The sequence below is a fragment of the Dendrobium catenatum genome, unplaced genomic scaffold, assembly GCF_001605985.2.
Source record: "Dendrobium catenatum unplaced genomic scaffold, ASM160598v2 fragScaff_scaffold_756, whole genome shotgun sequence".
Classification (NCBI taxonomy): Eukaryota; Viridiplantae; Streptophyta; class Magnoliopsida; order Asparagales; family Orchidaceae; genus Dendrobium; species Dendrobium catenatum.
In genome coordinates this window covers 216718-244717 of record NW_021319218.1, presented here as the reverse complement: position 1 = coordinate 244717, position 28000 = coordinate 216718, and the positions used below count along the sequence as shown (strand labels likewise).

Genomic DNA, 28000 nt, shown 5'->3' with positions numbered 1-28000 from the left:
GCCTAGGATTGCATGGTAGCTTCAGGAGTTGTTTGGTTCGTCTCATTTTGATTGTTTTCTTCTTCGGCTTTGCACGATGCAGTTCTACTCTTGGTGTTGACTCGAGATTTTTTTGCCTCTTTGGCGCCGTCGACGCAGCAGCGATTAGTCCGGCCATGGGTTTTATTGTTGCTGTCAGTATGTGGAGAGTTATATACTTCACGGCAGCTCCTTCTCCGGCTAAACTTTGGTGATTTTGGGCGAGTTGCTGGTATCTGGTCACATGGGGGAAGAGTATGTGAGGGATGATTTGTAGCTTCAGACCCAAATAAATGTAAGTTAATATGGACTGGACAAGAGGAAATGCTCTTGGATGGAGGTGAATTCAGCACAACAATAATAATAACAAGTGTTTATCCCACTATTTGGAGAAATTATTTTGTGCGGAGACCGGACTTAGAACGCTGCTCGGAGACCAACTAGGATGTGCCACGTCAGCGGTACCGAGCAAGGGGTGACGTTGCACATTTTGGTTGATCTCCGAACGACGTTCGGCGTCCGCACAGAATAATTAATCTACTACTTGGAGCCAATTTTATGAATCAATTTTCTCTGTTATGTCCTGCTATGAATTACAATATTAACATAAGAATGGATAACTCAAGAGGAGAATATTGATGACCTCTAACATATAATCCAAAGAAAACAAAAAATAAATAAATGCCTCTGCCATACCGACTCAAATCCCACGCGTATCTGTCTACTAAGCCCATTCCGCCGCTTGCTACAATCCCATCTTCCTGTAAAGGGTGCCCCGAAAACGTCCATTCCTCGCGTGCGTAGCTTGCCCCAATGCCGCCTCTGCCTTCGTCTTAAAATGCGAACGAAACAGAGCCTTTGGTTTTTCACTTCTTTGTTCGCTTCTTCCTCAGAAAGCCGAACTCCCCAACCAAAAATCCCAACTCCTCTCTTCCATCCGACGTCCACGAGCCTCCCGCTCCGACCCCAACATCCCACGACCCGACCTCTTGGTGTAGCCAAAATACCCCAAGCCAACGCCTTTTCCTCCCGTCGAACCACACCCAGCTTCCATCTCCAAGTAGCTGAACATCACATAAGACCTACGACAAGCCTGGTCGTCCATCTCCCTCTCCAAGTAGCCGGGATCTTGATTGGGTCAATCATCCATTCCCCCACCATCCGTTTTAAGTGCAAGATTATGATTTTTTTTTTATTTTAAATATCAAATCTTCAATTTTCCAACCCCCAAACCCATGCTGCTACTATATGTCAGATACCACGTATTTCTACGTAGCTGATTGACAACTAGCCTTAATCGAAAGTTCTCTCTTGTGATCGGAGGGGCTTGCGCCTATAGGAAACCAGAAGTTAGATCATAAAGTCCTCGCAAAATGAGGGCGAAATCTTTGGGTAGTGTCCTATCTACAATCTCAATCTGCCTTCCCAAAATTTACCCCGGAACTTAAATCCATTAAAACTCCCCCGAAAAGCTGAGGGGAGGTCGGGGCCGAATTTTTGGAGCCCACAAATTTCTGATAACTCCACTGGGGTTAGTTTTTCTTTCCATCTTTGACTAGTCATCTAAATATTATAGCAGCAGCAAAAAATAATAATGATAATACTGACTATATACAGTGAGCAACGGGGTGTGACACCGGAACCGTGTGTTCGGGGATCCATTGCCAAAAAATCCCGGTGGAATGGAAAGCAAATCTGGAGGTCAAAGCCTCGTAAAGAAGGAAGAAGAGAAAGAGAGATAAACTTAGGTGTGACATCCAGTGCAGCTTCCCGGAGATCCATCACAGCCAACAGGTAACATCAGAAATTGGTCAAAAAGAAGGCCCATAATGACGATCACCACGACGGTTGACACCTCGGAGAATCCTCTAAGGGATCCTATCGTTCGCCTACCCCGGCCAAGGAAGTGACTAACTTCGATCGCAGTCCACGGGTCAAAGAAATTTTCCTACCGCATCAAGAACCAAAAGTCCAGTGACGTCGCCACTCGAATATCCGAGCACAGGAGGAAGAAGAGGAAGAAATAGAAGAAGGCACCATGAACATGGAAGTCTTTTACATGATGAGGCACACCAATGTCAATGAGGAGGCCTACCACGATAACAGTGAAGATGGCGATAATTGGCAACCACCGCCTCTTAGGAAAATATACCGGTGCCACCGTGAAGTTGTGTCCACCGCCAGTAGAGGAGGCCGCTCTTCGAAAGGAGAGAGAGAGAGAGAGAGAGAGAGAGAGAGAGAGAGAGAGAGAAGAAGAAGAAGAAGCCGAAGAGAATCCCCTAGATGTTGAAGACATCACGCTTGTCGATATGCGATGGCAAATGAGATGGCAGATGAGAGCTAAATATAAAGAAATCTCTCAATTGAATGAGAAGATGATTGAGATGATGGCTCAAATGGAGGCAATTATGCAAATGATGCAGAGAACTGCTATCGTAGGTCCTGCACCTAATTCTCTTGTTGATCCTCCAAACTTTCAAATGCCTCAAATCTCAGGAGTACGGGGCGCTTCTGAAGGCGATAATGAAGTCAATAACATTACCCGTCAACCCACTCCACAGAATGTTGCAAGTATCTCAGAACCTATGACTGTTGCACAATTGGAGAAAATTATCACCAAGAAGATTAAGGTCGTCATAACCGTTGATAAAGCAGAGAAATTAGTATGCAATTGTCGGTCATATATCCTATGTGCCAAAGTTCAATACCTTCAATGGTAATAACACCCCCAAGCATAATTTGGCATAATTTAAGGCCACCTGCGGGAACACAGGGGGAAATGACGCCTTGCTCTTACGACAGTTTGTTAGCAGTTTGACAGTAGCTGCTTTCGAATGGTATGTTGAATTGTCGAACGACTTTGCGAAGACATTCACAGAGTTGGAAGCTATATTAGTGAAGAGATTCTCCACTGCAATAGAAAAGATAATAATTGATGATCAAACCCTAGATAAGCCAAAAAGGAAAAAATCAGTAACCAAATACATCATTCGCTAGAGCAATTTAAGTATGAAATACAAGCAGTAGCTTGAAGAAGAACATGTTGTGCAATTATTAATGGAAAACATCGATGATAAGATGCAACCATTCTTATGCATCGCTGCACATTTCAGCACCTACTAGATAGAGTGGCGAAGTTTGAAAAATTGAAATTGTCAAGATCAGAGAGCCACTCTGATAAAACAAAGAAGGCTAAGGCCCCGGGTGCTAGAAGAGGTGAGACCGACTCTACGTTTTTTCTCTAGGCTGACAAAGAAAAATATGTGGTTTACAATGTAGACAAAGGGAAAACAACCAATGCAATACGACAAAAAGCCAAAGCAAACCTAACCCTAACCCCAACCGAAGCTGATTCTCAGTGATAGTGATAAGCCACAAGCTTTTCAGGGTAGAGGGGAACGTCCAAGGCCGACAACTTATGATAGAACATTCTCATCCCTTAAGGACAAGATGAATAAAGAATACTCATTCAAGAGGGAGAGTATTGACAAGTTATTTCGACAAGCACTAAAAGAAGTTTCGACAACTGGTGAGGAATCAAAACAAGCAAGCGACCCGAATTATTGCCCATGTCATGGAGTGATTGGCCATCCTATTGAAGATTGCTACATCTTCAAGGATTGATTGGAACGAAAATACCGGAAGGGAAAGCTCATATTATCAGAAAATGTGTTGTCCCACCGCAGGAAAGAATCAACTCGGATGGTCACATCCTCTTCCATACCCCCAAGTGAAGAAAGAAGAAATGAAAAAAAAACCAGCTTAAGAAGAGCAGTGAGAGACTGCGATCTCCAAAAAAACTGTGAAAATGTTGAAACAATTGGAAGGAGATCCAGGACTGACTTGAAAATCTCCTACGGAGCTGATGTTATATCATAAAGCATTGTCTATGGCACTAGTATCCAGTATCCACTTTCAAGCAGAGCCTCAGCCAAGCTGGCTCTTCAAAGTCTGGAAAGGCAAAATCTTCCAACAAAAAGACCAAACTGAAGAATCCCAAGAAGAAAAAGACAGCAATTCAAAGAGCCATTGACAATTTGGATGAATACTACCAGACTGCAAAACGACTTATTAAGCTCGCTGACTTCATGTCAGAGCTTAAAATAGATGAAGCCGAAAAAGATGATGAAAACTCTCTTCCGGTAGAAATATCTCAGGTATCTCGGTCACGCCAAATATGCTGATAAAAGAAGAATGCACTAAGGAGGCAACTCCCGACATAGCGTCGCTGATGGGACCTGTAAATCTAGGTGGTGATTCTGAATCAACAGATGAATCTCCAAATGTGACAATGGCCGACTTTGAAGAAAATGCACCATCAAACGAGTCTGAGCCGTAGAATATCGCTCAAGTGCAATTAAGAAGTGGCAAAATACTACCGCCTCAGCCAAAGAAAGGAGTCTCCAATAAAGACAAGGGAAATGAGATAGATGTCAACGAAGATATTATCCCTAAGAACCCCAAAAAGAAAGACACTTCAATCAAAGGAATATATTATAATATCTCATCCCATCTGAGGCAGAGTCGAGATGCAATATGAGTGGTTATAGATATATTAATCAAGTTAGTTCTTTTCTTACAAATCAAGCAGATAGATTCAGAAGAAAAGTTGACAAAGATATATGTTGATGAAATTGTGAGGTTAGATGGAATTCTAAAATCTATAGTCTCTGATAAAGATGCTCAATTCACTTCTAGATTATGGAAGAAAATTCAAGAAGTTATATGTACCAGATTGACTTTCAGTATAACATTTGATAATCAGACAGATAGACAATCAGAAAGGACAATTCAGACTTTGGAAGATTTACTACGATTGTGTATTTTAGATTCTGGAGGAAATTGGGAGAAATAACATACCGTTGATTGAATTTGTATACAATAACAGTTTTCAGTTTAGTATTAGAATGACATCATATGAAGCTCTTTATGGACAAAAGTGCAGAGCACCATTGTGTTGGATGGAAACAGGTGAAAGAAAAAGAGTTGGTACTAAATTGGTGGATAATGCTACTAGTAAAATCAGATTGATCAGAGATATAGTAAAAGCAATACAAGACAGGCAATAAAAATATTATGACGTGAAACACATGTCATTTGAGTTTGAAGTAGGAGAATTTATTTTCTTAAAAGTTAGTCCAATGAAAGGTGTGCAATGATTTGGAAAGATGGGAAAATTGAGCTCACAATTCATAGGCCCGTTTGAAATCATTGAAAGGATTGGAAATATGACATATAGATTGGATCTACCAGTGCATATACAAGGGATTCATAATGTGTTTCATATATCAGCGCTTTGAAAGTATGTGTCAGATGAGTCAAAGAGAACCCAGTTCAAATCAATTAACTTGCAGCCTAATTTGAAATATGTTGAAGAACCTGAAAGAATCCTAAAATATAATATGAAACAATTGAGCAAAATACGTCAATACCTTTTGTGAAAATTTTATGGAAACATGGAACAGATAAAGATATCACTTGGGAGAAATAAGAAGAAATGAAAAGTCAATATCCTCATCTATTTAATTAAGATATTTATACTTGATTTAATTTCGAGGATGAAATTTTTATAAGGAATATTATAATAACCGGTTTAGTTGGGTCAGTTTAATCGAACCAGCCAACTTTTAATATCAGGCCGCGCGAACAGAAGGGGGTCACGAAAGAGGGGGCGCACTGAGCGTAACCGCTTGTGTGCGTATAACCTCCAAACAGATGCGTTTTTCGTTTATAAGCAAAGGAATACATTCATGAAGGAAGAACAACTTATGCAGAAAACTTTAGTTTCATCCATTCCTATAAAAGTAAACGCAAAAGAGAAGTTTCATTTGAGAGAGGCGACTGAGAAGAGGAAAATGAACTAAAGTATATTGATTTTTCTCATTCTATGTAAATCCTTTTATATTATCTCTTTTAAACAATGAGGGATTTTTCATTTAGGGCAAAAGAAGAGAATGAAAGTAGAAAGAAGGAGATTTTGAGAGAGAAAGAAGGATTTTAAGATTTTGAGAAAATCTCCATTTGTAAGTGAATTCCTATCATGTAACTTTTATTAAATTTTGTTATTCACTTTTTCATGAAAGTTTATATGATATGAATTTAGGGATTTTAGAAAGGGAGAGATCAAGTTGTAGGAGTTCGATTCTTCAAGAATTCAACAAGGCAAGAATTCAATAAGGAAAAGGAAAATTGAGATTTGAGGTAATTATTAATTAAATTAATATTTATAAAAAATTAATGGAAGTTAAATGATAAATTTTCATGGTTATGAATTTCTTTAGGTTGTACTAAGCATCGAAGATTTGAAAGAATCAAAGTAGGTAGTTATAGAATTTCTCTTTATTGTATTTTTTTATTTCATTTTGAAAGAAGTATGTTATATAGTATTTTAAGACTTATGATTTATTTTTGGAAACTATTACATATGAAATAAGCAAATATATATACAAATACGAATATGTGAAATAAATAATATGTAAAGAGAATACATATAAGAGAAAAATAAAGTGAAATTAGAACGCATTTATACATATATATGATACTTATATATATATCAAAAGTATATATAAATGAATGAAAAATAAATGAAAAGGAAAAGGATATGCATGCAAATTTACAGGAGTTCACCCCCATATGGTACTGGCTGGGAAGCAACGTACCAATACACATTAAAAAGGAAAATAAAATGAAAATCAAAATCAAAATGATTGTACCTTAATTGGTACATTTAGATGATGCTCCTGTACAAATGAAAATGATTATGAAAATGAATTAAATGATAAATCTGTTAAAAGAAATGTTACATGAAAATTGATAATTATGATTGAATACAAAAGGACTTATATAAATTATAAGGCTTATAAATGAAAGGTGTATGCATATGTATTTTGTATTAAGAAAGAAAGAAGTATATGAAGATCTATAATTATATTTTTGATATACTTATGTTATTGTTTTATAATTAATAATGATTACCCACTAATTTACATGGTAAACTCAACCCACTAAATGAATGTTTCAGGTAGATCTCCAAAGAAATAGAAATGACAGAAAGAGAAGAGTATGTTTATAAAAGATGACGCATCAATGAAAACATGTAAATTATGATTGATGAAATTATTAGATTTGATCAGGGAAAAAATGATTTAATGGAATATTTCTTGTATTACTGTCTCTTCAGTTGGATAGAGAAGTCTTTATATTATTTTACTTATAAAGGGAATGAAAAGTTACTACTGTTTGATTTCTGTTTCCGCTTCGTTAATTCGAGCATCCGGGCCGGGTCATGACACCTAATGTATTTTTCCACATATGTCCATCTTAGCTTACGGTTCAACACATGGTAGGTCAAGTAAGGCATAGAAAAGTACGACAAAAATCATTAAAAGGTCCTATAAAATCATTAATGCTATGATGCACCGACACGGACACGGGATACGATATTTTTTAAAAATATAGGACACGGGTGCGGCGTGGACATGGCATAATAATTTTTTAATATAATATATAGAAATTAAGGTGACATTATATTAAAAATGACAAGCAATAATAAATAAATTTCATGATAACTTGTTTAGCTTATAACACAAAGATGTTTAGTACAAAATGTTTAGTACAACCATAAAAATATAAGCAAAAAATCATTTAGTACAACATGAAGGTCCAACTACTCAATAGAGGGAATGATAGAATTAGATTCAGAGGTTGATCTTTAGCCTTTAATATCATCATCATTGAATATCATTGCTTCCAACACTGGTTCATCTAGAGAAAGATTTGCAACCTCCAATAATCCCATATCATCAAGGCACTTGAACCCATCTCCAGCAACATCCCACATCTTGTTATCACATGTCATATAAAGTGGGGTTTTCCTTGATAGAAGATGAATATTTGTATGCATATAAACTTAATCTTCAGCTCGTTGTGGAGTTATTTTATTCCTCTCATTAATTGAATAAATGAGTATGTGCTCCAATTTCTCTCACAACAGGAAGAGGATGATACTTGAAGTTCTGCTTGTTTTTAAAGTTCGTAAGATTTGTATGGAAAGATACCGAGCGGTACCGAGCATATATTGAGCGATAATGAGCATGTACTGAGCGGTACCGAGCATGTACTGAGCGATACCTAGCGATACCTAGCGGTACTGAGCATGTACATTAGCTTTTTTTTGGTAAGTTTCAAAAAAACAACAATTAATATTTCAGGCGGACACTGCCAAAAAAAAATGAAAATGAGAAAATTTGATGATTGGGAATTAAGTGCGGACATTGATTTGGTGTTGTGTATAGGAAATAAGAAATTTAGTTTAAATCCTGCAAAATACAAGAAATTATATTTAAAAAAATTCATAAAATATTTAAGATACGCGTGTTGGACACGCGTGTCCAATTTGTATTTAATATTTTTTAATCGAACACGTTTTCGACGTGTCCGACACGTGTCGGATGAGTGTCGTGTCGGACACGGTGTCGGACACTGCACGCCTCTTTGAGGAGAAGTGTCGGTGCATCATAGCATTAATCACAAAGTAAGGGGTAATCTATTCAATTTCAAAAAAGAGCCTATAGCATTAAAAAAAAACATTATGCAAAATATCATTCATAATTTAAAATATTGGCAATACCACATTATCCTTCCAAATAAAATTTATATGAATAGAAGGTTGGTCCACCACAGCCAAACCAATGCAATAGCACCCTTTATAGTCGCATTTAAAATCAGGACAATATCTTTGCAATCGAAAGAGCAAAACTTAATAAGCTAAGCTAGCTTGATAAATTCTAAATTTTCAAATTAATAAACTAAAATATAATTTAAATATTTAATTTTGATATAAATTAAATCATATTTGGGCCAAAGTTTTGCCATATATCCACATGAAATGATATGACAATGAGTTTTAATTATAGTTTTGATTTTATTTTGTATAGCATGTTCCAATAAAAGCCTATTTATTAAAAGGACTTTGACAATTCTAACATTCTTCTTGAGATAATCATTCTAAGTAAATTGTCTAAGTTTTTTATTTTTAAATAGCTTAGTTTTAGAAAGTAGAAACTATAAGCACACAAATGTACAATGAGATTAAAAAAAGAGTGTTAGAGAGAAAATTGAAAATCAAGAAAGGGCATGGGAAGGCCGAAATAAAAGAGAGCAAGAATTCCAATGATTAATCCCATTACTTGGTAACTAAATGTGTTGTTGTAAAGAATCATAGTATTATGACACCAATTTATGTGGCTTTGTAAGCATACACCTTTAATCTTAATTATTAAATCATTTATTAGTAAATGCATGCAATGTGTTTGACAAACTTGCTGAGCATATTATTATGGTTAGTCACTTCATGGACATATCTTATATCTTGAATACATATTAATTAGTGATGGAAATAGATTATAACAAGCATATTTATAAGCTTGTCCTTACCTTAGTGTTCAAAGGAGAGATAATTTGTACTTATCCATGGTTTTTTTAATCCAAAATCATTTAATATTTATGAAATATTGATAGTGTGCTTGTTTAGTTAGATTTTGGTAGCAAGATTCAATCAAAGTTGCAAAACACAAGCTAAACTTTAATTGTTTGGTTTTCCTCTTCTAAGCATGTTCATTATTATTTTCTTAAAGCCAAATAAGGAGTGTTGTACAGACTCTACTCACCCTTATTATTTTGCAAGACTGACAAACAATCACAAAAGCACTGTAAAACAGAAGGCAAAAGCTCAGAAACAAAAAGGAATACTAACAATGATGACTGATTCAAAAAGCAGCTGGATCCTACCTTAGAAAATTTTACTTTTTTGTTTTGTCGGGCACAATCTCTAGGAAAATATGGGTCTTCGGACATGCATGGAAACAGAACAGACTTAACAATGCAGTGTGTGTGTGTGTGTGAGTGTTGTCCCCTCACATCATTGTAGAAAAAACAACTACCTTTTTGAGTTGAGTCTTAGGAGGAGGTCCCTCATGGTAGAAGCTAGGCATAGGAGTAGCTTTGAAATTCAAGCTCTTCCTCAGTTCTTTTAAGGCTGTCTCTTCTTCTTCCTGGAGAATGACAGTCAAAACATACCAGTAAATAAACTAAACCACAAAGCAAGGTTCTCTACATATATCAGCCCCAAGGAAATAACTACATATGCTATAATGCAAGGACGCAACACAGGAAGATGAACAATGGTGATTTAAGTCAGAGCCTTCCACCTTCAAGGAATAGCAAACAAGAACAACATAAAGTAAGAAACAAATTCCAGCTTAAATCTGCATTTATTATCTTACGTATGAAAACTAAGGATTAGTCCAAGAATCATACATGACAAATCTGTTGACCTGCATCGTATATCCAAAAGAACAAAAGAAAGAGGAAGCCAAAATTCAACGTGCATACCTCGTAACCATTGGATCCTTGATTTCTGCCGAAATCTTGCCAGAATCCCGTTGATTTACTGTACATCCGGCGCCGTTCCGAGATTTCTGCAAAAAATCGCGCGACGAGTCCTCGATCCCACTCCCATTCGCGTCGTTAAATACCCAACCGAGCGAAGCTTTCGGTTGCTCTTCGATTCTCGACAACTCCACACGCAAATCCCTCTCGCCTGGATCCCGAACCCCTCGCTGCTCTCGGCTTCCAGCTCCGCTGCTCTTCCGCTCGACTTCTCCTCCCATACGACCCTTCCTCCCGATCGATCTCCTCCCGACTCCAAGCTGCTCGTTCCACTGCCCGAGCTCTCACTGCTCTCTCCCTATCCTCTCTGTAGCCGACGACCTCCTCCTCTCCAACCGAAATCCCTCTTCCTCTCTTGTCAATCTCCCGCCGACTCCTCCTTCGACGACTTTCCCTTTTGTTCGGACTGGAAGTTACGACATTTTGAATCGGAAGCAACAACAGGAGCGGCTGGCTGTGAAGGTTAACTTTCTCCCTTATGCATGCTTCTTCTGCCAAATCCCTAAAACAGAGCTCTCTGTTAATCCTACTCAAATCATAAATGATTCTTATCTAATTAATTATGAGTATTTATAATTAATTATTATTAATTATAAATAATTAAAATTGATTATTAATTGAGATTAATTTCAATTAATTATATTTAATTATCCTTTAATCTTAATTGAAAAGAAAATTATTTATAATTATTTATAATTAATGATTATTAATTATAAATAATTATTATAATTAATTATCAATTATGATTAATTTAAATTAATTATAATTAATTATTATTTTATATCTTAATTAATAATAATTTATTATTATTTATAATTAACTATTATTAATTAAAGATAACCATAATTAAGCTCCAGTGGAAAATAAGATTAGAGAGAGTCGCCTAAGATGGTTTGGTCACATTAACGGAGGCCTTCCAATAACCCAGTTAGGAAAGTTGAGGTATTAGATTTGACTTATGTTAAGAAAGGTAGAGGTAGACCTAAAAATACTTGGTTAGAAAATATTAGAAATGATCTTTCTTTATTAGATTTAAATGAGAATTTGACTTTTAACCGGACACAATAGCGCCGACCCCACGTAGTGGGACAAAGGCTTGATGTTGTTGTTGTTGTTGACAAAATGAATGATACCGGTATAAGTGTTGTAACAAGAAAAAAAAATCAAGCACAGCAAATTCAAGGAGGTCCTTCATATTCATCGCACATTCAAGCAATTTAGAGTTCGCGTGTTTTAAGTCTCAGGAACATATATTATGTCAGGTCAATAGCATGGTATTTCATGTACAGCCATCCAACTGGCTTGTTTCTCTACATAATTCAGACTGTCACTGCCAGAATAATTCCGGAAATCATAGACTCCTGCTTGTTATAAATGAGAATACATGAGGCTAAAATCTTCACGCACCTGAAGCAAGGCTATCTATCATCTATGCCACAAATGAATAAAGCTATAAGCCTATAAACACCTAAAAAAATATTTCGATCCCTGATAGACAATTTCTAAAAAAACATACATAAGATAACATAATCAAAGAACGAGGGAACAAGAAAAAAGATCTGCATACAGTAAAATAAATTGAATGAAAGTAATGATGCATTTTTACAAGTTTCGAAAAGCACGCAAACAAGAAATAGATCTCATGACTTGAGTTGAGACCTTAGGTTGTAGGCTAACCATCTCATTTCTCAACCAAACTTACCATAGCCATCTCAGTAGACTCAAATAGGATATTTCACAATAAACTTCAACAGACAATAGACAATAAAAGTGAGTCAATGCTAGCTGATATGACAGATGAATATGTGATAAATAACAGTTTGTAGAGACAGATATTGAATAAGCAGCTGAAGGCAAGTAAACAAGCAAGAAGTAAAGTAGTCAATGATCAGGGGAGTAAAAGACAGCTTGCTGAGGAAAGTTATGAGCGATAGAGGAGAGGTGATGGAGGAGACAATCAATAATTTAAGAAAAAATCCCATTAGGATAATACTGGAGAGTATTGGAATAAAGCTTTCTTTATTGCAATCATCTTGTAGTTAGTCCAAGTGTCAACTAGGCTAGCTACGAGTTATTGATGAGTTCTTTCAAATTAGTTTTGATAACACATTTCATCTTTTCCGGCCGGCCCTTGCTCATGTCTACAAAAGGTGGGCGGCAAGATAGAGGGAGAGGGGGATGGGGTCTACTAAGGATTCAAATTCAAACAAGTTGGAGCCAAAGTAGGGGGCGGGCAAGGGCTAATATGTAATTTGGTTTAATTGTTTAATTGTTTGCTATAAGTAGGAAAGAGGGGTTAGGGTTATTCTTTGTTTTGTGGTTAATTTTGGAGTTTTTTTTTGGTGTCTTGGGCCCTAGATTCGTCTAGGGATTGGAAGAGAACAATCCTCCTCTCGAATTGAGGATCAATTGTATCTTGCTTGATTTCTTCCATTGATTTGCTTTCTATAATAAAAACTACTGTTTTTGCTTGTTTTTCCATTAGATTTGTGGACTTTTTCCACTGTTTTCGTCAATATTGTTAGGGTTTACTTTAAATATTCAAGTATTTACTATCAAATGGGTATCATAGCAGATTTTGGGACTGCTGTGGACTGTTTTTTCTGAAATTTCTGCAGTTGTTCTTTTTCCGGAGGAAGGGTTTCTTGCTGGTTTTTTTATCAATATCCAGATTTTTTAACCTACAAAAATTTCGGGTATTGATGGTGGCCTGATGGTGGCCAAGAAGGTAGATGCATTGGAGGAATGTCTTGAAGGGGTGATGAGCCAAATGACAGCAATGGTGAAAGATCAAATTTCATCCATAGAAGACAAGATTTCATCCGTGGAAGACAAAGTTCCGATCTTCATATGATGGAGAAGAAGCTACTGAAAAATTAAATTCAAACGCGACATCGGAGACAAAGAGAACAGTGGGAAGAACTATGAATTCTAAATTTCGTAGGAGGTAAAATGATGTGGAGATCATGGAGGAGAAAGGGGGAAGGTATGGAGAGAGGCGTGGTTATGGGGGCCATGAAGCAAGGGGTGCTGGTTGGGAGAGAAAAGAGGGAACTTATGGTAGGAGGGGTGCTGATTTTGGAGAAAAGAGGAGGGAAAGTGAAGAAGGGTTTGAAGATGAGCGTGTAAGGGAAGATCAGGAGACTTGGGGAGAACCAAGCACTTGGGAAAGGGAAAATTATGGAGGAATACAGGGAAACAGGGGAGATCCAAAGGTGAGAGCTGAAGATGCCCATTTTTGAAGAGGAGGATGCACACGGGTGGATCTACAAAATGGAAAGTATTTCACCACCAATGGCTGACGGAGGAAAAGTTGACAGTAGTAGGTTTATGTTTGGAGGGGAAGACATTTTCCTGGTATCAGTGGAGGGATCAAAGGAGACCCATACGGAGTTGGAGGGAATTCAAGGAATGCTTATTGGAACGTTTATGAACTGGCAAAGGAGGAGACTTCTATGAGCAGTTCTTTGCACTAAGTACAGGATAGATTAGTGGCCGACTACCGTGAGAGATTTGAGCACTTGAACACTCGGGTGGAGCGACTATCAAACACAACGTTGGAGGTTTACTTCATGAAAGGACTCAAATATGAGATCAGAGCTGCGGTGAGGGTCAAGAGGCCTCGTGAATTGGGAGAGCCAATGGAGTTGGCGCAGTTGGTGGAAGATCAGAAGTATTTAAAGAAAAGAGCCAGGAGCAACAGTTCAGGAGGCTCTTACAGGATAACTACCACTCTTCTAGCACCCAAGGGTCCTGCAGCAGGCGGTCTTCGTGATACCACCAGGGAGAAGCCAGTAGGAGGAAGTGAAGAAAATTTCAAAAGACTGAAGGAGAGGGAGATGCAAGAGAAGAGGGAGAAGGGATTATGCTTTAGGTGTGATGAAAAATTTACTCCAGGGCATAGGTGTAGGGACCGAACTCTTCAGGTTATCATCGTTTGTAAGAATATAATTAATTACATTATTTTATATATTACATTTAATTAATAATTAATTAAAAATTAAATGTAATTAATTATAATTGACTTATAGTTAATTATCAATTAAATGCAATTAATTTATAATTAATTACAAGTTAAGTGCAAATAATTATAAATTAAAAGTGATTGATTATAACTGACTTATAATTAATTATAAGAAAAATTAATTAATCATAATTAATTATAAATTAAAATGTACTGAAGGCTCATACATGCTTTTCTTAACGTGGTGGGATTGAATATCATGGACACGATGTCTACGGACACCTACCATACAGGCTTTTCTTAGCGTGGTGGGAAGGCCCAGTCCCCCATATTTCCACCAAATGAGGGATATGTCGGGATGCTATCGAAATTCAGAGCAAAATGCATAGAAATTGAACAACAAGAAACCAAACTTGAATTGAACAAGCAAGTACCTCTGAAAACTCATATACGTTTTTCTTAGTGTGGTGGGAAAGCCCAATCACCCAAATTTTCCTCAAACGGGAGATATGTCTGGATGCTGCTAAAATTCAGAGAGAATAACACATAATGGGGGACTTGATTCAAACTGAACAATAAGGAATTAAATTTGAACTGGACAACAAGGAACATAATCCTAAAATATTAAAATGCACAATTAAAATTAAAATGCAAATGTCAAGTGTTAATTTAATGCATTTGAATGAGCGCAAGTGAACGAGCAAGGAACTTGTCATGAATAAGACCCTAATGCATACAAATGAAGGATAATCAAGTATAAACAAATATAAATCATTGGCACCTGAATACATGGTACACAAAAAATGAGGATAATGAATGCAACAAATTCCTACAACTATCCCTATGAAGCTGAATACACTGTAATTACAAGTGACGACAACTGATTACGAAACACATAAGTACTTCCCACATGTAATAGCAAAAGGCCTGTTATGCAAGCAACAGTCCGCCTGTAAATTGAAACGAAAACACCTGAAATTAACAATGAAAACCTATCATGCACATAGGGGTGTAAGTGAGCCGAGCCGGCTTGTGAGGCGGCTCGAACTCAACTCGATAATGAGCTCGTGAGCCGAGCTTATCGAGCCGCGAGCTCGAGCTTAAACTCGAGCTCGTTTATTAAACGAGCTCGATGAGAGCTCGGCTCGAAGCTCGTGAGCCAAGCTCGATTGAACAAAGGCGTGATTTCCAGCGGGCGGGATTTCCAAAAATTAAAATGGTCAAACCGGCAATTCCTAAAAAAATGAAAAAAATAATATCATTTCGATATTTCTTGCATAAAAAATATATATAATGTTATTTTTATTTATCTAACCAATGAAAAAGCCTGACATGCAGCTGCTCTTATTTTTTTGGGAAGGTGAAAAGCTGCTGCTTCTTTTGCTTTTTTTCAAAACTCATTAATTATCTCAGCTCATCTCTTATCCCCATAAGAAAAAAAATATATTTTATTTTTAATGCTCAACGCCTAAATCTTCTTCTCCAATGGCAAGCTTGACGTGGTCGTGGATGACGCCGACGAGGAAGACGACTCGCTCGAAGGAAGACGACTCGCTCGAAGGAAGACGACTCGCTCGAAGGTTGTCCGGACTTCCGAGGCTCGCGAGCCGGCTCGAACTCGTTAACGGTGGAATGAGCTCGAGTTCGAGCTCGCTTTCTGACTAAAGAGCCGAGCTCGATAGTGTCAAAACTCGACTCGACTCGACTCGTTTACACCCCTACATGCACACAACAAATCACATCAAGACAACATGCACTGAGTGAAACAATGCCTTGAAGTCAACATCAATAGTTTGCATGCAACTAATATTGCTGCAAACAAATACACCACACCACCTGTGAATAGTGAAGGTGGATATGATACAAGTACATGTAGCATGCAATAAGCACTAGAGTGTCCATGCAGTCGACAACAATATTACTCTACAAGCAACAGTCACAAGTTGATAAGTGAATGCACCAATTTGCTGACAAATGACGACTGCGGATAAGGTAATTCATTAATCAGTATGTATAAAAATTAATGATGAATACAACTCCTCTAGTAGCTTGCAGCAACACGCAAATGATAGGGGATTCATACAGTTAGTGGTGATGCAACATCAGATGAGCACACTGATTTGAATGAAAGCGAAGATGGGAACACCGGGGCCCGAATTTTTGAATCCCACATTTAAGAGTCAAAGTTTCATTTAAAACTAATAAAGTTCATTTCTAATATTTTCTAACCAAGTCTTCTAAGGTTTAACTCTATCTTTCTTAACATAAGCTAAATCTAATACATCTACTCTCCTAATCGGGTCATCGGAAGGCTGTTGTTTTATGTTACCAAATCATATTAGGCGACTCTCTCTAATCTTATCTGCCACTGGAGCTACTCCAACTTTTTCACATATATGCTTGTTTCGTATCCTATCTCTAAGAGTAAAGTCGCTCATCCACCTAAGCATCCTCATTTTTACAACACTTAACTTAATATTATGTTTCTCTTTTAGTGGCCAACATTCTGCGCCATAAAGCATTACAGGTCTCACTACCATCTTAAAGAATTTTCTCTTAAGTTTGAGGGGTACTTTTCTATCACACAAGCCCAATGTGCATTCCTCCACTTCAACTATCCAATTTGAATTATACTAATAATATTCTCATCTATTTCACCATCACTATGGACAATAGACCCAATATATCTAAAATGTGTACTCTTATTAATGACTTGATCACCTAAAGTCACAATCCTCGCACTAGATCTATTATTACTAAAATTATACTCCATGTATTCGATTTTAGATCTACTCAAACAAAAATCTTTGGTATCTAAGGTTGAACTCTGTAATTCAAGTTTATCTTAAACTCCCTCTCTAGACTTATCAACAAGAAGAATATCATCAGCAAAAAGAATACAACAGGGTAAATCCTCTTGCACATGTCTAGTAAGGACATCCATGACTAAACCAAAAGGATATGGGCTTAAGGATGATCCTTGATGTAATCCAACTGAAATAAGAAAATACTTGGTTAAACCACCTTGTGTTTGAGCACAAGTAATAGCTCCTACATGCATATCCTTAATGAGTTGAGTATTAGCATTACTAGTCCCTTTCATTTCTAGAACTCTCCATAGTACTTATCTTGGAACTTTATCATATGCTTTCTCTAAATCAATAAATATCATATGTAAATCCTCCTTATTCTCTTTATACTTCTCCATCAAACCTCTCAATAAATGTATAGCTTTCATAGTAGACCTACCCGGCATGAATCCAAATTAATTTTTAGAAACATTAGTATCACGATGTAGTCTATGCTCCATAACTCTCTCCCAAAGTTTTAAAGTTATGACACACTAACTTAATTCCTCTATAATTTGTACAATCTTGTCCATCGCCTTTATTCTTAAATATAAGAATCAACACACTCATTCTCCACTCATCTGAAATCTTTTTTAGTCTTTAAAATAATAATAAAAAGTTTAGTAAGCCAAGAAATTCCTTCGTCTCCTAACCATTTCCACACCTCTATTGGAATATCATCAGGTCCAACAGCTTTTTCACACTTCATTTTCTTTAAAATCTCTGTAACTTCAGTTTTATTAATACGCTGATAAAAATAAAAATATTTATTTTCATGAGTGCTAAGGTTACTAAAGTCAATTGTATTCTCTTAAAACATATATGAAGGGTAATGAGTACTTTCATGTAGATAATGTAAAGCATTTAAAGCTCTAAACTACAATCAAGCTTGCTTGAGAAGTTAAAAGAAAGGGAGGTATTGAATTTGATGAGGACATCCAATGGTGAACGCTTATTTGAGGAAGAGACGAAGATCAACGGCCGAGATCATTTCACTTTATCTTAATTTACTAATTGTATTTTTGCATTTTCCATTTTTACCCTCTTTTGAGGGAGTTGTCTTTTGTAAGCCCTAAGGGCATGTTCGTCTTTTTTTTAAGTTTCTTTCATTTTGAAGCCTATATATAGAGGCCTTTGCTATTGTATTAGTATGATAGATTATTAATAAAAAAAATTTATGCACTCTTGTTCTTGGGGAAGAACTTCGGTGAGATCCCTATGTAAGGGAAGCGTAATATCCATCATCCGCAGGAAGTGCCCGGCTCATGGTTTGAAGTCCCTAGGTGAAGGTGAGGGCAACACAGCACCCATCAGCCGCAACATGTGTCCGGGCTCATGATTTATCTTTATCTTCCTACACTTCCTTTCTCCTTCTCTTATTCCCCTTCTTCTTTCTTCTAGCGGTCACTCTACCCCCTCCTTCTCTCCTAGTCGATTCTTCCTCACCCTTCCAAAAGCCGTCGGCCACCTCCCCTATTCCCTCCACCTAGCCACCGGCCCAAGATCCAACTTCCCCTCCTTCCACCACCACCGGCCCCTTCCTCCTTCCGCCTTGAACCGCCGGCTTTCACAACCCAACCGAGAAACCCATCACCACTCCCAAGCCCAATCGGCCACCCCCTTCCTTCATTGGCTCCACAAATTTAGTCTTACATTCAAAGCCCTTCCTATTTTAGCCCTCTTAATTTGGCAATGATTTCAAATTCAAAAATTCAAATCAATTTGAATTTGAATTTGTTTCCTAATTAAGGATTCCTATTTTAGGTAAGTAAGTCTTCCTAATTATTGCCCCTTTAATTTAGTAACAAATTTGAATTCCAAATTCAAACAATTTTGAATTTGAATTTGTTTCCTAAATAAAAATCCCTATTTTAGGAAAGTTAACTTAAATTAGATCTAATTAAAATTCTAATTGGATTTGATTTATATTAATTTTCTCAATTAGTAAATCTCTTTTAGTAAACCCCTCAAATCTCCCAAATCTCTCGAATCTGAAATGAAAATCAGTTTTAATTCAAAGCATGTTATCCCACTCAAGTTAAGGGCACCAAGGATTTTCATTAAATTATGTTTCTCCTGCTTGGGTAAAAAATATAAACTCTAATTCCATCAGCTGTAATAGTAATTAGGTTAAACCATGCAAGCCGGAACATCTAAGTAAACAAACAAACAGCAAATTAAGTTCTCATCCGTTCTTTTCTTTTAAATACGGACTAAGAAAAGGTAAAAATGCATTGCACATCAGATACATTGCTTTATTATAAAGATTATAGTTTTTTCATCCTGGACTGATAATGCCTCAAAAAGTTGCAGTCTGCTATGCATAAAACAATTATCTTACTAAATGTTCAGAGGTTTCAATGTAGCAAACACCAAAAACTCTGATTTGATGCCGAAGAAGAAAGGCTGGTAGCCAAAAAAACAATAATCAAGCTTTTTAAAGTAAGGATACATTCCATAATATTCCCAATGCAAGTATGTCTGGTTTGTATGCAACATTAGAAAAAACCAATGCGCATATCTATTTTATAGATAGTGGCCACAGCCTGGTGAAGATAATGTTGAGTCAAAAAACATTTGACAATGCCTAAAGAAGCACTAGCATAAAATCCTCAATCCACAGATTACATGCATATCACTAACTTTGATAGAAAACTTAGGTTTTACCATCCCACATGGTAGATTTTGAAATTCCTCTGAACTAGCGGGATGGAAAAAGGCCAAATGTTCAGCATGAAAATATAATTAACTACTTACAAATAGTGAAAGAGATGAAACCAAAACGTAGATTATTGCAAATTGCACTGGTCACTCAATCAATTGTTAAATAAACAATATACCTTTTTTCTGGCTTCATACTCAATCCTCTCAGCTTCAACAGCTTGTTGTTTCTGTTCTAACTTAGAATAAAACTAAAATGATAGAAAGAAGAAACCACTTAAGTATTTCTTAGAAACAATATCAAAACCATATATAAATAAAGAATAAATTACCTCTTTCCATTTCTCAGCACGCTCGCTGACTCTGAAAGTGGGAGCTGATGCAACTGTGCTCCTTCTTCTGAAGGACTTGACAGAAGCTGTACTTCTATGTATTGTTCAGGAAACTAATGGCATTTTTTAAGAAACAACGAGAGGGATAATTGCTATAACAACACTAAACAAAGGATACAAGGAAACGACAGAGCAGACCTCCTCTTCAACAATGCGCTTTGTATTCTCAGGCTGAAGAGGTTTCCTTGATTCAAGATGTAAGCTAGCCTATATTAGAGCAATGAAGTAAAAAATATGAATCAAACATATTTTTCTTGAACAGTCTCATCTAAGAAACGAACATAATAAATCCAATACAAAATAATGTTCATTTGCATACGACATTAAAATCCAATAGGGTAGAAGCATACTAATATGATTCATTGTCTCCTTCCTGTGACTTTTAAACACAGCTTCCAATATTTAGAACTTTGACCAAGCAAAGAAAAAGGGGTGGGGTATTTCTTATAACAATGTCTAAGTGCACAAAGAAAAACATTATAAACTATTATTGGGAAAAAGGTTCCGTTATGGTCAAATCTACACTTGCCCAAAGTTTATAATCAACAAACAAAACAAAGGTAAATTATTGAAGAAAAAACGAGAAGAAACTTCAGAAAAATTAGAATATACAAACCTGATTCTTCTTTACTAGGTTTGGAGACTCGGTGTTGTTCATAATTGTATGTTTTTTATCATTGTTAGATATAGTAGCAGCATTAAATTTGCAGGCAACTGAAGCACGCTTGTCAGTTGCAAGAGTAAAGGGTTGAGGAACAGTGTACTTGGACTTTGTATTATTCGAAGCTTTTGAAGTCAACTGCATTTTAGGATCTGAATCTTTGTCATGCTTCAGTATCTCTGCTACATCAGCATCCAGATGAATATTTTCTATATAAGGTGCTTCAGGTTCCTTTGAAATTTTAGCATCCTGAGTGATGGAGACCCCAACGGTAGAAGCTGCACTGATTTCGTCCCCTTTATATTCTGATTCCGTAGTTCTAACATAAGCTTTATGATCAGGGTGATCTTCTGAAGCTTCATTAGATATAAAAGTTTCGGATGGTTTAGCAGCATGACTGACAACATGCTTAAGATTGCTTTTGGCATTGCGAATAAAATTATTCGAGTCTTCATGTATGGGCATTTTGACAGCTTCTTCGTCAATTGAGCGACAAAAGCCAGGGACAGATGTCAGATTTTCTGGTCATCAAACACTTGGACTCATATATCATATAAATTATGAAAAAGAAAAACAGTTCTGAAGCTATTTCTAATTTATTTAAGTTTCCATATCGAAAAAGAGCAAATTTCAGGGTTTATGAAGCAACTAAGAATGAAAAATAACAACACCTGATGAACAAAAGCAGCAAATTTCAAAATCCATATTTACTATCCCATAAAAAATCATTTAGGTTTTGAAGCACATAGGAAAGAAACTGTCATCTTGTAATCTTTCTCATAAAAGGAATAAATCATGGGGTAAATTGCCAAGAACAACAGAATTTGAGATTTTCCGTACAACTATATATCATAGTTTTGAAAGCCGGCTGAAATGATCCATTTCGGGAAGCTGCAAAATGAAAAAACTCATTTTCACAGGTTTCAGACTCGTCATTAATACTTGAACCCGGTGTACAGTGTGCAAGGAAGCTAACCCGGTGCATCTCACTTTAATGGGAACATTTTTTTAGCATACTAATATTTGAACCCGGTGTAACAATGTGCAAGGAAGCAAACCTACTTTATCAAGGTCAAGCATTTCACGTAACCATTGACAAGAAATATTATTTGAAAAAGGAAATATCTTGACTAAAGTTGCTATCTGAATTATTTTAGATTAATAATCACGCTATTAGTTCATACCAAATTATTCATCATATTAACAAATAATAAACAATTTAAGTGTAAATAATATAATGATGCATATGTTACTAAAATTTTGTTGTTTCATGCTTATAATCTATAAGATCAACTATGCAATTTAAATATGCTTCTTTTTCAACATTCAAATGCAAAATATGTGATCATTATCTTGAAATTAATAATATACAACAACAACACCAAGCCTTTATCCCACTATGCAGGGTCGGTTACATGAATCTTTTTCTCCATTGTGTCCTGTTAAAAGTTATATTCTCATTTACATCTAATAAAGAAAAATCATTTCTAGTACTTTCTAACTAAGTTTTTAAGGCCTACCTCTACCTTTCTTAACATAGGCAAAAATGGGAAGGCCGACGTTTACTTGACCAAATCATCTAAGATGACTCTCTCTAATATTATCTGCCACTGAAGCTACTCCAACATTTTCATGTATATACTCATTTTGCATTCTGTCACTTAGAGTGAAGGCACTCATCCACCTGAGCATCCTCATCTTTGTAACGCTAAACTTAATTTTATGCTTCTCCTTTACTGGTTAACATTATGCACCATAAAGCATTGTAGGTCTACCATCATCTTATAGAATTTTCCCTTAAGTTCGAGGGGTACTTTTCTATCACACAATAGGCCCGATACATTCCTCCATTTCAACCATCCAACTTGAATTATACTAATAATATCCCCATCTATTTCACCATCACTTAGAACAATATACTAGAGATATCTAAAACATGTACTCTTTTCAATGAATTGATCGCCCAAAGTCACAATTCCACCGATAGATCTATTACTACTAAAATTATACTCTATATATTCAATTTTAGACTACAGATTTACTCAAATGAAAATCTTTAGACTCTAAAATTGACCTCTATAATTCAAATTTTCCTTCACCGCCCTCTTTAGCCTTATCAACAATAAGAATATCATCAACAAAAAACAAATACCAAGGTACTTCCTCTTGCAAATGTCTAGTAAGATCATCCATGACCAATGCAAAAAAAGATATGAGCTTAAAGTTGATCCTTAATGTAGTCAAACTGAAATAAGAAAATACTTGATCAAACCACCTTGTGTTTGAACACAAGTAACAGCTCCTACATATATATCCTTAATGACTTGATTATAAACATTATTAACTCCTTTCTTTTCTATAACTCTCCATAGCACTTTTCTTGTAACTTTATCATATGCTTTTGCTAAATCAATAAATATCATATGTAGATCCTCCTTATTCTCTCTATACTTCTCCATCAAACCTCTTAATAAATGTATAGCTTCCATGGTAGACCTACCTGGCATGAATCCAATTTGATTTTGAGAAACATTAATATCAAGTCGTAACCTATGCTCCATAACTCCCTCCCATAGTTTTAAAGTATGACACATTAACTTGATTCCTCTATAATTTGCACACACTTGTGTATCACTTATATTCTTAAAAATAGGAACCAACACACTCCTCCAATCTTCTGGCATCTTTCTAGTCTTCAAAATAATTTTAAAAATTTTCATAAACTAAGAAATTCCTTCATCTCCTAAGCATTTCCACGTCTCTATTGAAATATCATCAGGTCCAACAATTTTTCTACACTTTATTTTCTTTAAAGTCTTTCTAACTTCAGTTTTACTAATCTGACGATAAAAAAAAATCTCTATTTTTACCTATAGCACTAAGATCACTAAAGTCAATCGTATTCTCATAATCTTCATTGAAAAGCTTATAGAAATTTCTCATCCACCTATATTAAACATTCTCTTCTAATTAAAATACTTTTTTATCTTAATCCTTAATGCACTTCACTTGAAGTAAATCCTTACTTCTCCTATCTTTTTGCTTGGCTAACTTATAAACACAAATTTCGTCTTCTTAGTATCCAATTTATTATATAAATCATTAAAAGCTAAATTTTGTACATCATATACTGATTTCTTATACTCCTAACAGGCCCCTTTATATCTTTTTTAATTTTTCGAGCTTTTACATCTAAACAAATTCTTATAATAAAGATTCTTATTTTTATCTTTTTTGCTATTATAAGTCTAACAGACTCCTTTTACTCTAACAGGCACATTTTACTCCTAACAGGCACATTTTGAATCTACCACCAATTATTTTTATTATTATAAGTCTTTTCTTTGATACTCAAAGCACATACTTTACAACATTCTTAATATCACTAATCACTTTTTCCCACATAACATTAGTTTTCTCATGCACAGTAAAAATTTTAAGATCTTGAATCCTACTTTCAAAAATAACTTCGATTGTGTTATTTAAATACCCCCATTTAATCCTAGGATAAGATTTAATTTTATTTTTCATATTATGCCCCTCAACTTAAGGTCCAAAACTAATAAGCGATGTTAGATACATAAACTTTCACTATAAATAATTTTACAATCTTTACAATATAACCGATATATTTTTTACAAGAAAATAATCAATCTAAATTTTATTATATCTATTATTATAAGTGATGTGATACTCCTTTCTTTTCTTAAATAAGGTATTAACATTTAACAATTACAAAATTATAAGCAAAAGCAAAATCTAATATGATCCTACAACCTTCATCAATCGCTCCAAACTCATTCCCGCCATAAATGCTTCGGGAATCTTCTACCACTCTACCAATTTGTCTATTTAAATTTTCTTCGATAAAAACTCTTTCTTCACGAGATATCCTAATTCTTCTAAATCATTTCAAAATTTTAATTTTGATCATATATACAAACCTACTTGAGAAGCATATGCAATTATAATATTAATAATCTTAGCATCAAGTACAATTTTTAAAGCTATAATATTAATAATTTCTAGAACATTATCTTTCAGACACTTATCTATAATCACATATGACATATACATCATTTTTAGTATAACTCTCACCTGAATACTATAATTTAAATCTAAAAATATCAATTTCTTTAGCTTTCTCTCCAACCTATTTAATTTCTTGAATGCATAAAATATTTATCTTCCTATGAATCATAATATCTATTAATTCCATTAATTTGCTTATAAGATAACTTATATTTCAATTTTTTATCATAATTTTAGTTTCATAGACCAGCTTCATTGTTCGCATTTGTCTATGATATGAGAATCCTGACTTATTTAACATATTACCTGAGCGCCGGTATAGTAGGCCTTACATACTTCTTATTCTATTCAAGCCAAGCAGCACGTCACTTCCAAGAAATATCGTAGCATTAATACAATGTTTTAAAGGATTCATGTCATAATTATTCGAAAAGTTTTACGCTAGTTGTTGACTACATAATGCAACCCTCCACTTTTCTTATTCAGGGTTTAAGACCTAGCAATGGAAATGAAATTTATAATATAACATGTGGAAATTTATAAATTGTTACTATCTCCTTAGGCAAGTGAGAATGAAAAGTTGTTGTATCATTTCAAGCGAATAAAAGCACCAAGAATGGTAGTGGCAAACTTCTTATAAGATCACATGCTTTGAAATACATAAACAAGATTTTTATGATATTCACAAGAAAAAAATTGTTGAAAAGACTTCCATACTCTTAATAGCTCAACCAGTAGGGCTGCAAATGAATTGAACGTTCGACAAGCTTGTGGCTAAACTAGAAAAAAGCTTGCATATGTTTTTTTAATTCAACAATTGAACAAAGTTAAACACTTTTATAAATATTTTATTTTTAGATTAACAAACTTAAACATCTTGTTGCTCAGCTTGTTTGTGATCATAAACAATATCATTTAATGCTCATGAGTAAGCTCATAAAAAAGTTGATTAAGGTTCAATGTAAACTCGATTAAGACTTAAAATTATGCTCATTATAAAGCTAGAGTAAAGCTATATATACTACTTCACACATTTAGCACTTAATAACTTATTTGTAATTATGAAGTGTAATAAATATTAGTTAAAAGTAAAATATTAAAATGAAAGACTTTCAAATCAAGTCCTCACTTTGTAATTTTATTACTTCTGGTTTAAGTTTCTCAAAATGTTAAAACAAACGTCTTAACCCAACAATAAAGCAAATTATTTGATCAATTCAAATTCAATATTGTTCTTACTGTTAACTCTTTAAGCATTAGTAAACAAACATCTTAACCCAAATTAGAGATTCAATTAGTACCCTCCACCCATCACACATTTCTCCGTCAAAAATCAATTAAATAGAAACCTAATTTGCAATCAATTAATTATTTAATTATCAAACAGATGTTAGTGGCTAATAACCCAATTAACCATGATTTAAATAGTGACCTCCTTATAGGTCTACCACTAGTTCATATGTCCTCAGCCTTACAAATAATGGTTTGAATAGATAAGCATATAATTAGTTAATTACTAACAACTAATTAGCATCACTATTAGCCATTACTATACACAATAATCACGCAATAAATGGTCTAGTCATTACTGAAAATTTGTTAATAGCACAATTCCAAGCATACATTGATGAACTAATTGTTGTCTTATTGGTAGTCAGTCATTCATCATAAAATTAGCCTAGTAATTAATTAATACAATTTCTCAGACCCCTAAGCAGCTAAGCATGACTAACAACTAAAATCTAAACTCCAACTATCTCTTTCTGTTCCAAACAAATTGATTGACTGCGTAATATATTACCCTTACAGTCAACCAAACAAATTAAGTCGTAATACTACAACTCTACAAGATCCTCCAAATGATCCAAGTTCCGGCATTTTTCATCCGGTAACCTAATCCCGCTTGATGCCTCTTGCTACGAACTCATCATAAATTTTAGATTAAAAATACGTTTACTGGAAAAAGCTCCAATGAAAAAATTAATATTCGCCAGAATGAATGGGTGGATGCAGGATGGTGAGATGGTGATTCTAAGAAAATCTAGACAATACTTTAATTTACCATGTAATGCACGGCTATACGATCAATCTAAAATTATAGTAAAATCCCAATAAACCAGCACCAAGCAGCACGTGGCCTCCATTTAGTAATATTCAAACAAAGTACATAAAAGCAGCAGCAATGGAAAACCTCCCTAAACGACAAAGAACATATAATCCAGACAAAAACAATGAAAACAAATTAAACGACAAAATGAAGAAAAACGCTACAAATCCATTGAATATTTAGTCCATCAATCCAAACCAATGCAAAGTCCGACTCCAACTCCCATGCCAATGCAAACAAAAACTACATTGATATCCAAATACACAAGGAATAAAAGGGAAAAACAAGCAATGCGGGTTAGTTCTTACCCTGCTTCGTCGCCCTGATCTCAGAGAAGCTCGATTTCTTGTGGGCGGGATCAGACGAAAACCAGGCTTCTAGCCCCGGGCCTCCTCTATTCCACACCCTAACGCCAGCCTCCACCCAGCTTTACGTCCTCCTACTCCATCTCCGCCGCTCTTGCTCCACCATCCGCTTGCCGCGGAGACAACGTACACAGTTAATCTATTTAGATAAGCGTAAACGTTAACCGCGAAAGATGGCGAGTTTTAAAATAGTAGCGTGGAGGTTTAAGAACGGAAACCCTGGTCTCGGTTCTATCGGGCGAGAATCTGACTGGTTTGTCCTCTGCGTCGTTGATTTTTTTTTCTTTTTTTTTTTTTTTTTTTTTTTTTTTTTTTAGAAAATTTAGGCTTTGCCCATATATTAAAGATGCAAAAAATTACAAGAAAAAAAAAGCTCAAAAAAGCCTCAAAACAGAAAAATGAGAATAAGGGTGCGTTAGGGACGGCTGCAGCTGTCGGTAAAGTAGATTGTAAAATTGTTGTACAGAAAGTTGCTTCCTGAAGTTGCTTTATATAAATCATT

The 28000-nt window shown here is 35.4% G+C and overlaps 1 protein-coding gene across 1 annotated transcript; it reads right to left on the bottom strand.

Annotated features, from left to right (window-relative positions):
* Positions 1-2: 2 nt before the first annotated feature.
* Positions 3-27732, bottom strand: LOC110100430 (protein WVD2-like 2). The gene is made up of 7 exons (XM_020827931.2): positions 27442-27732; positions 20950-21515; positions 20452-20540; positions 20274-20367; positions 20121-20192; positions 9960-10070; positions 3-254 (listed from the first exon to the last, which is right to left on the bottom strand). Exons 2-7 carry the CDS (start codon positions 21457-21459, stop codon positions 3-5), a joined length of 1128 nt encoding a protein of 375 aa, XP_020683590.1. The 5' UTR covers positions 21460-21515; positions 27442-27732.
* Positions 27733-28000: the final 268 nt, after the last annotated feature.

Bases quoted from the DNA above. Each gene is read 5' to 3' on its own strand.
- LOC110100430 (XM_020827931.2), bottom strand. From the start codon at position 21,459: ATGCCCATACATGAAGACTCGAATAATTTTATTCGCAATGCCAAAAGC. The intron at 20,541-20,949 runs GTTTGTATATTC...GCTCTAATATAG, and splicing joins ACCTAGTAAAGAAGAATCAG to GCTAGCTTACATCTTGAATC. The intron at 255-9,959 runs GTAGTTGTTTTT...CCATGTGACCAG, and splicing joins CTAAGACTCAACTCAAAAAG to ATACCAGCAACTCGCCCAAA.